The 12,995-nt window shown below is 53.0% G+C and overlaps 1 protein-coding gene across 7 annotated transcripts in view; it reads left to right on the top strand.

The window, feature by feature from the left end:
* The window catches only part of NRXN2 (neurexin 2), a 99,511-nt gene that overhangs the window by 26,163 nt on the left and 60,353 nt on the right, over positions 1-12,995 (top strand). For 4 of the 7 annotated variants that reach the window (XM_055580914.1, XM_055580918.1, XM_055580916.1 and 1 more), the window contains one exon: positions 6,765-6,788. The exons of 1 other annotated variant lie outside the window; for it this stretch is intronic. In XM_055580914.1, coding sequence (XP_055436889.1) covers positions 6,765-6,788 — 24 coding nt within the window. Of the gene's footprint in view, positions 1-6,764; positions 6,810-12,995 lie in introns of all 7 variants that reach the window. 2 more of the 7 variants (XM_055580911.1, XM_055580913.1) reach the window with 1 other exon arrangement.

Consider the following 12,995-nt stretch of genomic DNA (forward strand, 5'->3'; position numbering starts at 1 on the left):
GCCTGGGAGGCACCGTCTGGGCTGGTTTGGAGCTCTTCTCTCACTCGGTACCTTCTCTTATTTCCTGGTTCTGGCTGAACTTCTTGGTGAATGAACTTCTGTTGTCTCTCCTCTTCACCATCACTGGCAACTTCCTTCTTCTCCTCTCCTTCCTCCCACTGAAGGCTCCTGGGGGGCAGGGGCTGTCAGACCTCACACTGTTCTTACCTGCTCCTCTTCAACCCACTGAGTCACGATCTAATGGGGCATCCCCCTCAGTGGTGACTTCCTCTTGCTGTCGGGACACCGTGACTAATCCACCTGCTCTTTCCAAGCCGCTGCTCCCTGCAGTAGTCGGGCTCCCACCCAGGCACCTGTTCTCAGTGCTCCCCAAGCTCCGAAGAGCCGCATTGTCCCCTGAGCCGGCTGGAGGGCTGTCCTGTGGCATCACCCTGTTTACTGCAGGGCTGGGCAGAGTTGCCTTCTTGCTGCTGTTCCCTCCCCAGGACAAGTGTTGTCACCTGTGCTGCCTTTGGCAACACACTGCAAGCCCAGAGTCCTTACCCATGTGTCCTCTGGCCAATACATTGTCCATCTATACAGGATGTGTGCTCAGTCGTGCAGTCATGTCTGACTCTTTTGTGGTCCCATGGACTGTAGCCCGCCCGACTCTTCTATCCATGGGATTTTCCAGGCAAGAATACTGGAGTGGGTTGCCATTTCCTTCTCCAGGAGATCTTCCTGACCCAGGGATTGAACCCCAGTATCCTGTGTCTCCTGCACTGGCAGGCAGATTCTTTAGCACTGCACCACCTGGGAAGTCCTATACAGGGTACTGAGGGGAAAAAGACATGGGCCCACCCTCCCGGCCCTTTGGCTCTTGAGGAGACAGGATGAGTCTGCTAAAAGTGATCAGAGCCAATCCACACAAGCGCAAGCTAAGTGGCAAGAATCATAAATGTTCTAGGAACTCGAGAGACACAGACAAGTGGGCAAGGTTGTGACCAGGGAAGGTGGGAAAGCCACCTATAGGTGGTGAGGCCTGGCCTCCGTGGCACCAGGTTGGATGGTGACTCACAGTAGCCTCCTCCGGCGCTCACAGAGTTCTGGGTCTGAGCTGGTGACGGATGCAGACCACTTCCCCTGGCTGGCTCTACCAGATGGCTCAGAGCGGAGTCAGGTCATACTGACCCAAACACAAGCCTTCGGGGCTCCGGGGGTATCTGCTTCAAGACTTTGATTGAGAGGTCTTTTTAGAAAGGGTTTCTGGAGAGATGTATTTGACTCAAGTTCACATCCTTAAGTGTGAGCTGCAGCCCTTTTTGGGTCATTGTGACCATCAGGGGGATGGCTGTGCTCTGGATTCATTGCCAAGTCCATCCTCCCCAGGCCTTTTGAGTGCCTGGTTCTCAACTGAGGGAGGGGGTGCCCCCAGGAGGTTCTGGAAATGTCTGGAAGCATTTTGGGTATCACAACTTGGGGAGGGTGCTACTGGCATTTACTGGGTGGAGGCCAAGATACTGCTAAACATCTCCCAGTGCACAGGACAGCCCCACAGCAAAGAACGATCTGGCCCCAAGTGTTGGTAGTGCTGAGGAGAAGAAATGGTGCAGACAAGGGCCTCGTGGCGTTTTGGGATTGGAAAGATCCTTTTGTGATTTGAGGGGTAACGTAGGGTCAGGAGTGGCCAGGAGCAAGGACAGGGGTGATGTGAGAAGTGACATCTGCCCCAGCCTCTGGGAGGGCACTGGGGTTCATGTAGTTTTCCCCAAGTGATTAGAACAACGGGGGGACTGCCACCTGGGGACAGCCTGGCCCAGAACTTACACGGAGGGGGTCTCCCTTCCTCCTCTTGGTTCATCAGCTTTGGGTGTTGGTCAGGAGGCCAGCTCCTAAGACTGGAAGGAGGCAGAATTTCTCCCCACCTCCCCTGAACCAGATAGTGACCACTGGAATCATCCAGAACCTCTTGGAACAGTGCAGTCAGGGCCAGAGGGAGCCTGGCTGAGACCACACCTGCTTTTGCTGTGCTTTCCCCCTGAATCCATGCTTGAGGACTCTGCCCAGTGGTGTCTCCTGGGTGATCTTGGCAAGAATGATTCAATCTGAGGATTCCCTGAGGCCTCTCTTTTTTTTTGGTTATTCTGGGTCTTTGCCAGCTTCTATAGCTGTGTAGAGCAAGTTCTAGAGCGCGTGGTGCTCGGGCTTAGCTGCAGCATGTGGGATCTAGTTCCCCAACCAAGGGTCAAACCTGGGCCCCTTGCATTGGGAGCATGGCGTGTTATCCACTGGACCACCAGGGAAGTCCCTGAGGCCTATTTTTAATCTTGGGCACATTCTCCTCAGACACCAGTGTGCCTTCCCCACCACACATGCCAAGTGCCAATCCATTTCATCTCTGACCAGCTAACCAGCACCAGCTCTGGAGACAAGCTGGCCCTTGACGTATCATGTGGAGCTTTCTCCCACCCAGCTCCTATTAGGCTGCGCCTCATATGGAGGCCCCCTGGACCCCAAGGAGGGAGTCCTCCAAGGATGGGGTCCAGCAGGCACTGGGACTTCCTCCCCCGCCTTATGGCTTGGCCTCCGGGTCTCTCAGCCTGTCTGTCACACACCCTGCCTCAGGGCCTAACTGTGCTGCTGGGCATGCCCCGTCTACACCGGCTTCCTGAGCTGCCCGCTTGGTTTCCATAGTGCTCCCTGAGGACACCACCATTCACCCTCCTTTCCACCAGGTGAAACCCTAGAGCTGGGGTTTGAGTTGGACTGACTGGGTTCAAGTCACCGAGTGACTTGAGGCAAGTTACGCAACCAGTGTGAGGTGAGAGGGGCCTTTGAGGAGTGACTGAGATGATGCCCCGGGCTTGGCACCAAGTGCGCATCGTGGGCTCGCTGCTGCCTTTACTGTTAGTTGTGGGGTTTTCCAGCCCATCTCACCACCTTTGTAAGGCTTTTCTTGAGCCACCCCGCCGCCATCCCCGCCCCTGCCCAGCCAGTCTCCCTTTTTGCTGTATTCTGGCCCTGTCACCACACTCTACCTGTGTGGTTAATTTGTGTTCATCTCGTCTCTGTTTCTAGGTGGTGAGCTCCTTGAGTGCTTTTCTTTGTCTGCGTTGTGTCTTAGTTGAGGCGCACGGACTCTCTAGTTGTGGCGTGTGGTCCCAGTAGTTGCCGTGTGGGCTTAGTTGCTCCTGGGCATGTAGAATCCCAGTTGCCCGACCAGTGATGCAACCTGTGTCCCTGTACTGGAAGGCAGATTCTTAACCACTGGACCACCAGGGAAGTTCCCCTTGAGGGCTTAATACCAGAAACTGAGTGTTTTTGTTTGTTTTTCTAGTGGTTTTGCTGGTTCCTTTGGGTTCTGCCTTGAAGCCAGTTGGTGAGGTTTTGGACAGATTAGCAGATCTAATTATTTCATATGAGCCTGGAACTACTGTTGTCTTCTGGGAAAAACTCCTTCCTTTACGCTCCCGCCCTCTCTTTGGAGTTTCATCAGGACCTGTCCCTTTCTTACAGCACTGATCAGATCGCAGCCTCATATCTCTCGTTCATGGGCCTGCAAGTTCAAGGGTCTCGTTTCTCTTTTGTATCTCACCTAACTTTTCTAACAATCCTATGAAGTGGGAGATACTTCCATTCACCAATGAGGGAAAAGCAAGTTGAAGAGCTGGCCCAAGGCTATCCTGTGGGAGTGGGAGGGTGAGAATCTGTCTGACTCCATTCCTCTGCCTCCGGGAGGGCCTGGCTGTCGTCCTTGGTGTGCGGTGCTAAAGGGTCTGTCGTTTGCCTTGTGGTCCTGCCATTCTCGGATGTCCCCATGTCTTGAACCATCTAAATGTTCTGCTGTCTCTTGAAAAAGTGGGGCCATCTTATCCAAGTCCTCTTTCTTTTGTCCTGAGTTTTTCTTGCTCCATAGAGACTGCCTTCGTCCAGATTGTGATTTGTGTGTATAAACCCCTTCTTGACTTTCTTGAGGGGCTGGAGCTACGTCGAGACTTCAAGGTAGAGATGGGGCAAGGTTTTGTCCAAAGGCCCTTGGTCGTGGTAAGTTACACTTGCTGTAGTCACTGACCTCTTCCCTCTGTGATTGATGTCCTCCTCCCTCATCACGCATGGTCCTCCATGTGTTCCTGCCCTCCAGGGACCCTCCAGCTGCTTCTGTGGCTGGGGCAAAGCCTTCCTTGCCCAGCTGCTAGTCTGAAGCCCCAGCTCTCCAGACCCCAGCATCTGGGAAGGTGTGGGCTGCTGCCTCATGGGCGCAAGCTGGGTGCTGGGGGAGCCTCCACTCTAGTGTCTGGCCTCAGTTGCCCGCTCGGGCATGACTGCCGCATTCTGGATCTGCACTCTCTAGATCTAGAGGAGTCCTGTCTCATCCACCGCAATGTCTCTGTTTGTCAGAGAAAGCAAGGATCTCTTGACACATCCGTGGGAGGCCCAGGCTTTGAATGCACAGCTCTTCCCTCTCAGTCTTGTTTCTTAATTCACTCTTCTGTTTGTTAAAGATGAAGTTGTCCATGAAAGTTGAAAATGGGTTTTTCCTTATTTTAGTTTCTACAGCCAGTTCTAACTTCAAAAGAGTGGAAGTTGGCCTTTCACCTGCAGCGCCTCTTTCCCCTGTCTTGTTTGACTGGTGCAGTGGTGTCAGCAAACTTGCACCTGTTTTGGTGCCATGGGTGTAGCTGTCATGCAGCTAGTGTTTCCTTGCCCTGAGTAGTTGGCCTGTTCATTTCCCAACAGTCCTACTGGCCGATAGGACCAGTCTTTGTACCATGTGTTATCCTGGGGTCCAGTCTCTGCACCTGCAATTAGACTCTTGTCTTCCTGCTAGGTAAACTGCTTCTGCATCACTAATAATTAATATTGGTCAGTCAGAACTCCTAGCTGCTAAATATTGAATTCTGTTATTTTTAATTATACAAGGCCCTTATTAATTGTCTTACTGAATTAGTCCTGTGCCCACTGGTTATAACAGCTCTCTAACTAATGGGTCTGTCCCCAGAAGACCTTTCCTTCTCACAGTCACACTGTTGGGCTTGCAGTTTAGTATTTGATGGACATCAAGCAGTAGTGTCCCAGCATCTCTGTCACACAGGGTGAAGCTGCCTCAGCCCCGCTGACATCTCCTCAAAGGGAAATTTTGAAGGTGGTTCTTGCTGCCGTCTTTGACCATGAGGAGAGGAAATGAATATAGAGCTGCATGAGGGTGGGGCTTCTGGCTTCTAGAGTCTGGGATAAAAGAAATTGGCTTCTAGTTTAGACAGGAGTGAGGGATTTTAGAGGAAGGTGGGTCTTTGTGTTCCTTCTTATGTTGTGGTACGTGGGGGAGTGGATTTCTGGTGCTGGCTGTGGGGAGTGGAGGCTTGGGGGTCTGTGGGTGTGGGGAAGGAGGGTGGGCTGCTGGGAAAGCCTGACTGATTGCACAGACTTGCACGAGTGATGGTGGAGGCGGGGGGGAGTACTTCATTCTGGGAGAAACAGCTGCCCAAAGGGGCATAAGAAAATAGGGTGGGATGATTGAAGAACGAAGGGAAATTTGGGGGCAGTGTGGGCTCTGCAAAGTCAAATTAGGATTAATTTAGGAGCTCCGGGTGGGAGAGTGGGTGAGGGGAGGAGGGTTTGGGATGAGGTATGATGTGAGAGTGAGCCTTCTGCCAGCCCATGGAGGGCAGAGTTTCTTCTTCCCTGTTCTGGTGGTGACTTGCTCTCTCTTCCTTTCTGAAGGAAGAGAAACAGGAAAAAATATAAAGAGCTGCCTTTCCCTGGTCCATGACTCCCTGGGTCTATTTGCTATCTTCCATCCCCAGGAAAAGCAGACATCCATATTCCCTCCTATACTCCTTGGGAACCCCTTCCCTTTTGCTCCAAGTGAAATTGCCTCTCATTCAAGCCAGTCCTGGGATTCTCTGGGGGCCTTGACCATTCTCCCAGTCTGACAGCCAACTGGCCCATCACCAACCAGTTAACCCATTAACTCGACATGGTCACTGGTCAGCCAGTTGGCCAGCACCAACTTGCTCTTTAGCCAGTTCTCTGGAAAGCCATCTGGTCGACCAGTTAGCCAACAAACCCCTGCGTTCATTACCTGAGTCAATAGCCCATGCCTTTCTCACACCCCTATTCCCCTTCCTGCCTTCCCCTCAACTCCTTAACATTTCAGCCCATAGGACTTACTAATACTGCATAATTGGGTCTGCTTCTTAACCCCCTGCCTTCCCTCTCTCACCCTCTGTTGGAAAACCCCATTGCCAACTCTGTGTGTGTTACTAACACGCTTATAACCCCGGGGGGACCAAGGGATGGGCAGGGACAGGTGGGGCAAGGTATGAGTGAAAAACCGAACTAACCTTTCTGTCTCATCTGCGGAATGTCGCCATCTTTAAGTCTTTGCTTTCCTGGTCTAGTTCTTTTGTTGTTTCCTTCTCTACTAACCAAGGTCTTTAACTGTTCCCCTTCTCTACAGCTCTTCTGGGAGGGGATGGAGGGGCGAGGACTCCAGGGGTGGGGTGGGTGGGGATCGGGAGAAGGGATTTAATTTCTGTGTGTGTTTTATTTCTCCCTCCCATTATAATTTAATTTTCTTTAAACAAAACACTTCAGCTGAACTTAAGGTGGGAGGGTCTGAACAGACAACCAAATATATATGGATATATATTTTTCCTCCTTCCTTGAGTTTCACAGTTGGTCATTTTCTTTTTCTTTTCTTTCGTTCTCTTCTTTTGTTGTTGTCTTTGTTGTTCTTGTTTTTTTTTTTTTACCCCTGCCCCTCCCCCATATCTCCGGTGAAGCACGCAGGCATTGGACACGCTATGGTAAACAAACTGCATTATCTGGTAGATATCACTCTAATTGTCTTACCGTTTGGTTTGCCGTGGGTTTTTTTAACTGTTCGATTCTCCCTCTTTTGTTTCCTTTCCCCATTTGTTTTTGGTTGTTTTGCTCTTCCAATTGTTTTCTGCGTCCTGGACAATCTCTAGATTTTGCTTCTCTCTCTTTGAGTTTTCCTCTTTCCCTTTTCTTGCCTTTTTTGGTCCAAACGCAAATCCAAAAGACAAATGGAAATCAAGGAATTTGGCCTGTCCCTGCTCTAACCTCCTCCCCTAATTTCTGAATTCAGATTCCTGGCCAGAGAGACCTGGGGCAGACCCCATGTTCATCGGCTCTGGTTAGACCAGCCCCGATGCCAGGCTGCTTATTTCTCTTGCTTTCTTTTGTTCCTTTTCTCCCCTGCCCCACCCCTTGTTTCTTTTCTCTGATTTAGTTTCTTTCTTGGTCTCCTGAAAATCCATGGAAAACACCATCCCATGACATGCTACGCTCTGCTCACTGTCAGCTCCTGGACAGGCCCCTCGAGCTGGGGGAGGGGGCTGGGGGTGAGGCCTCTGGGGGCCATAGGCTCCGCAGGTCACAGGTGGGGAGGGGGCCTTAGGGGATGCAGAGCTCCTTCACATCACCATTCACCCTAATTTAGGGGCTGCCCCAGGCTGGTTGCCCGAGAAGGGACAGCATCTCCTGCCTCACTTCCCAGCCTCGAGGGGTCTTGGTTCTGGCTCCCCCACATCTTGCATGGCATGAATGGTCTTTTCCCCCCACCAGGGACAGTGTCCAGTTTCCCCACCGCTCTGCTGCTCTGACTAACACTGTGTCTCACACTGTCTTTCTTCCCCTCCATCTCCTGTCCCCTCTCTGCTCCCCCGCTGCCTGTCCCGCATGGCCTCTGACCGGGGTTTGTTCCCTTCCCTGTTGAGGGGGTGAGAGGAGGAGGCCCAGCGGGGTGAAGTCGGGGTACTTGTTGCTGAGCTCCTCTGTTTGGGTTGGGCCCAGGCCTGGTGAGCGTCAGTGTGGGTGTCTGTGTAAACGCAGCTGGTGTGTGTTGGTGTGTGGGTGCGACTGTGTGTAAATGTTGGTGTGACATTTAGGGGGTGTTGGTGGGAGACCGTACTGTGTGTTTGAGACTCTGCTGGTGATTCTACAAGTGTAAACGCTGGTATGAGCTGGGGGCTGCGTGACTGTGTGTTTTTGAGCCTGTGAGGGCTCTTAGGAGGCGGGTTGTGGGGCTGGGACTGGTGGGAGCAGGGAAGGAGCTGAGGCTGGCCCTTTGCTCCTCGCCTCGCCCGTGAGTGTGTGCCTGCAGGCCCTGCTGTGTGCCCTCCCCTGGGATTCCCTCCTGCCCGCCTGGTCCTGGCTCTGCGGCAGCAGGCGGTTAGTCATCGTCTATTAATAATGCAGAGTGATTGAGCGCCAGGCTAGGGACCCTGCAGATGGACGTGTCTGCTCCCACGGGGCCCATGCTGCTTGGGGCAGCTGCCTGGCCTGCCCAACCTCCCAGGCCCACGGAGCTGCCTGGCTGGAGAGGAGGCAGCTTGGGAGCTGGGGCTCCCTGTCTGAGAGGTTCTGCGTCTTCCCAGGAGGATGTAGCCCTGAGAACACGTCTGGCCTGTCCTGATACTCTGGCAGCTCTGTGCTTCCTTGCACCCATAGACCTGTGGTGGTCCTGTCCTTTGTTCTGTGTCCGAGACAGTGCCCAGGCCATGGCCATCCCAGCCCTCCCCAATCCGAGGCCTTATTTGGCCATTCTGTCATCCTGGTGTTCACATGGAGCTGTGTGGTGGTCCCAGGACTGCTCTTCCACAGGCTCTTTTCTTCAGCTGCTGCTTCTAGAAGTTTGTCACTGCTTACCTCTTAGACCAGGCCACTGAGTACCTGAACGGGGCATTTGAAATTCTTTCTTTATTATTAATTAATTTTTTGGCTGCACTGTGTGCAGCATTCAAGATCTTACTTAGTTCCCTGACCAGGAATCAAACCTGTGCTCCCTGTAGTGGAAGCGTGGAGTCTTAACCACTAGACCGCCAGGGAAGTCCCTGGAACTCTTTCTTTACAGAGCTTCGCTGGACAGCCAACCTGTGACTTTGAGGACAGAAGGGAGGCAAGATAAAGGAAACCCCTTGGAGAAGGAAATGGCAACCCACTCCAGTGTTCTTGCCTGGAGAATCCCGGGGACCGGGGAGCCTGGTGGGCTGCCGTCTGTGGGGTTGCACAGAGTCGGACATGACTGAAGCCACTTAGCAGCAGAGTATGCTATCTGAGAGTTAGGGCCCAGAAGACTTGCCCTTCCGTCCAGTCTCAGTTCAGTTAAAGACTGTGAACTGGGGCTAAAGCTGTTTCTCATCTGCCAAACGGCTGACATTCCTCGCTTGCCTTTCAGGGAGTCAGTGTGAGGGTCAACAAGGGTAGCGGAAGTGAAAGCGTCTGTACTCTGTAAAGGAAATTATAATTTTATTAAGCTTTATAAAATGTTGACTGATTATGTCCATGTTTCCAGGGCAGGGATATTTTGTACAGAAGCGATTCCCTTCCCATAGCAAACCGTGGGGAATATAGCATCTCTGGCCCCACTGGAGAGCCTATTACCATCCTTTCTTGGGATTCAGTCCTAAAATAACTACATGAAACCCCAGAATGCCCCAGGAACTGGGCCTGAGGAGGAGGAGGAAAGATGGGATGTCTTGGTTAAATTGGTTAAAAGGCAAACAGCCTTGTCTGATTTCAGTCCTGGCAGGGAAAGTCCCTGTGAAATTCTAAGTCTCTGAAGCCCACGCCTCCTAGTGTGAGCGTTCCTGCTTGACAACCAGAGCTGGTGCCTCTTGGTGGCCTGAGTCACCTCATAAACCCTCAGACACCTGTCCCAAGGATCAGCTCTTTGAACCAGGAATGGAGTCAGAGAACCTGGCACCCAAAGAGACAGCGTTCAACCTGCTCTGATTTCCTAGGCATTCCCTCAGCCGGGCTCTGGTTGGTTTTGCATTTATTTTTACTAACTCCTTTGTATGGACTCTCTTTGTTATTTGAGCATTTCTCCTTGGGGAGAGAGTGGATCTAGGTCAAAAAGGCCAACCAGTGGAGAGGTTTGGGTTAGGTGTGGTCAGGCTGGAGGGAGTGTTGACCACACCTGACACTGGAGACTTTGCTTCTTCTAAGTAGCTCTCACTTTTTGAATATCATTTAAAATTGACAAATGCCTAGATTGCATGCAGCAGGCAGAGATTATTCCCGGTTAACATATGGGGGAAATTGAGGCCTGAGAGGGCCTGGGGCAATGTAACAAGTAGTGGAAGAGTTCAGTGCTTTCACTTCGTTGATCTCATTTGATCCTCACAGTAAGCCTGGGAGAAGCAGGAGTCATGGAAGTTGTTAAACCCCTTTTACAGATGAGAGTCAGGGAGGTGAAATGAGGATTGTTCTGGAAGATGGTAAAGAACCAAATAAGAACTCAGGATTTCTGACCTGAAGTGTATGTTCCAGCACCATTGAGTCCAGTCATCAGGATTCACTGTGCGGCTGCACACCCCCCTTTGGCTGTCCTCCTCTCCTCATGCCCTATTCCCACCCTTTGCAGTCCTAAGGGCAGGCCAGGACTGTCTTCCTAAACTAATTGGCCTTACTCATCTTTGGATCATGAGCCTTTTGAGAGTTTGGTGACAGCAGTGGACTCTCACTGGAGGAAAAAAACCCACTGAAGTGGTTTGCATACAATGTCAAGGGATTTCATGACTCCCCAGAGCCCATCTAACCTGCTTACAAGTTAAAAAAAATCTGCCCTCGATCTTATTCTCCCTTTAATAATCCTCCTCCCAGGAAGGTCGGTGACCCTATAATCATAGCAGGGAGCTGGGAAAGGCTCTGGGTGATGTCAGAGGGCCATTCCCCTCTTTCCAGCCTTTCCTTTGGGACCATGATGGGCATGGAGTGCCTGAGGCAGAACATTTGTGGCCAGGACCTGATTTCATGCTAGCAGCTTGCCTAAGGGGGGAGACCAGCAGAGCAGAGCAGAAGGGAGGTGGGGCCAGCAGGAAGGGCTGAGAACCCATCAAGGTCATAGGCTGCCCCTTGTAGCCACCTCCGGCCACCTTCCCCGTCCCTGGGGAATGGAGCAGAGGCTGGGCATGGGCTCCTTCCCCACTTCCTTGACTGGTCATGGCTCTGGGGCAGAGCTGTGGCTCATTTGTCATGTTCTACTCAGCCCCACTCAGGGCCTGGTCTGTCTGTGTTGTGTGGATTAATGTGGGTTGCGTGCAGTCTCTGCTGTGTCTTGGGGTGCTAGCCGTGGTCCTGATGACAAAAAGGATGCTGCTTGGAAATGAGGCTGTCAGGACTCTCTCCCACCGCCTTCAGTAAGATGTGGTGTGTGAGCAGGTGTGCCTGGGGTCAGTGATCAGTGGCGAATGGGTGGTGGGAGTGAGCGTCTGGGTCGTCCTCTGGGGAGGAAGGTCTGAGTCTAACATCCCTTCCCTTTCTTTCTCAACCTGTACATGTCTCTGTCGTAGTGGCGGCTCCTCTCCCCTCCTCTGTTGGAAGGAAGCTTCTCCTTCTGCACCCCTGCAGCTCTTTTGCCTCCATTTGGGCTCTTCCCTATGCACCCTGGCCCTGCATACCTTCCCCCCACCCCGGCTGCCTTTCTCTCGCTTGTCCTGCTGGGCCCGGACCCCCACCCAGGCCCTCTAACCCGCACGTGTCCAAGCTGCCATGGCTGTTCTGTGTTGCATGTCCCCCCTCTGCCCTCTTCCCCTGCCGGCCCCACCCCTTCCAGAAGCTGTGTGTGGGGGGGGGTTGGGGGGCAGGGGCATCATGAACCCCTGGGGTGGAGGGGGACTGGGGGAATTATCCCCCTGTTTCCTGCTTTTACTAACGAACCTGCCATTTTTGTGTCTGGACTTTGATTTGTCTGAGGAAACAGTCGGGTTTTACTAATCTCACTCATCTACCTCCTTGCCTTCCCCAGAGACCTTCCTCCATCCCCTCCGAACCTCGGCTTCCTTTCTCGTGGTGCCCGTCTCCCCCTTTCTCTCTCTTCTTCCCTCACCCCCCCTTCTTCCATGCACCTCCCTATGTTACCGTGCCTCCTGCTGCCCTCTCCCCACCCCCTGGGCCAGGGAGGCTCTAAAACACCAGGACAGATACAAAGGGGTTAAGGCAGCCCTTTTCCCATAGGGAGCACCACGTGGCAGAGATTCATATAAAGCAAGGTGGGCAAGGTCAGATTTGCACCCAGTCGGGAGGGGTGTCAAGGAGGGCCCCTAAGTCATGTCCTTCTAACTCTAGGGTGAAGACAGCAGCCTCAGAGGACTGTGATTCTGTCCGTGTTCTCTCCCCAGGCACCAGGTCCACACGTGGCACACAGGCAGTAAGAGCTGTGTGGCCCTGATCGTCAGGCCACTTGACGGTCACCTGAATGGTGGCTATGTTTCCCCTGGACTGTACTGGGATTAGTAGGGTCACAGGGGCACGTCAGGCCAGGGGCCCAGCCTTCAGGAGCTGACTCTCAGTTGGGTTTCTAGACGTAGACTCAGAACTACTAGTGGCCCGATTCCTGGTCTCTCAGTGCAGCCCTGGGAGAGGAGGGTGGGCTGGAGGCCCCTTTCCCCCACCACCCCTCCCTGTCTTACTCCCAGCCCTGCATCCCAGCCACCTCCTGCCCTTTCTCCAGCCCCTCCTGCCCGTTCTAATCTCGTCTGCATGTTTTGTGACTAATACTTTGACCCTTTCCCTTTCCACCCCGATCTCCATTTCCTAGCCTCGGGTGGGATTGAGGGAAGAAGCTATAAACAGTAATGACCAGCCCTCACCTCAAAACAAGACTCAAAATCTTCAAAGTGCCCACTTCCACAAAGACACACCCTTACCTCTGTCCTTGAACCCAGTCCCCCCAGCACAAGATTTGATGGTTCCCAGGAGGGAGCCCCTTCAGCCCCACCCCCACACACTGTGAGGCTCCAGCCCAGCATGAGGGGGACTTGAGGGTCCTGTGAGGGACGGTCGCCTTGGCCCTGTTCCGCTCATGTCCCTCAGGTGTTCCTACCACCCACTCCCCATCCCTGCAACAGTGGAACCCTGGAGACCAGTCACTGGAAGATGGCTGGTGGCGTGTGCGTATGGACTGGTTTGGGAAGGACACTGTGGGCTGTGATCGGAAGGCCCCAGTCTCCAGACTTTTCCCAGAAAGGGGGTGCTGAGGCACA

Source organism: Bubalus kerabau, chromosome 5, assembly GCF_029407905.1.
Source record: "Bubalus kerabau isolate K-KA32 ecotype Philippines breed swamp buffalo chromosome 5, PCC_UOA_SB_1v2, whole genome shotgun sequence".
Lineage (NCBI taxonomy): Eukaryota > Metazoa > Chordata > Mammalia > Artiodactyla > Bovidae > Bubalus > Bubalus kerabau.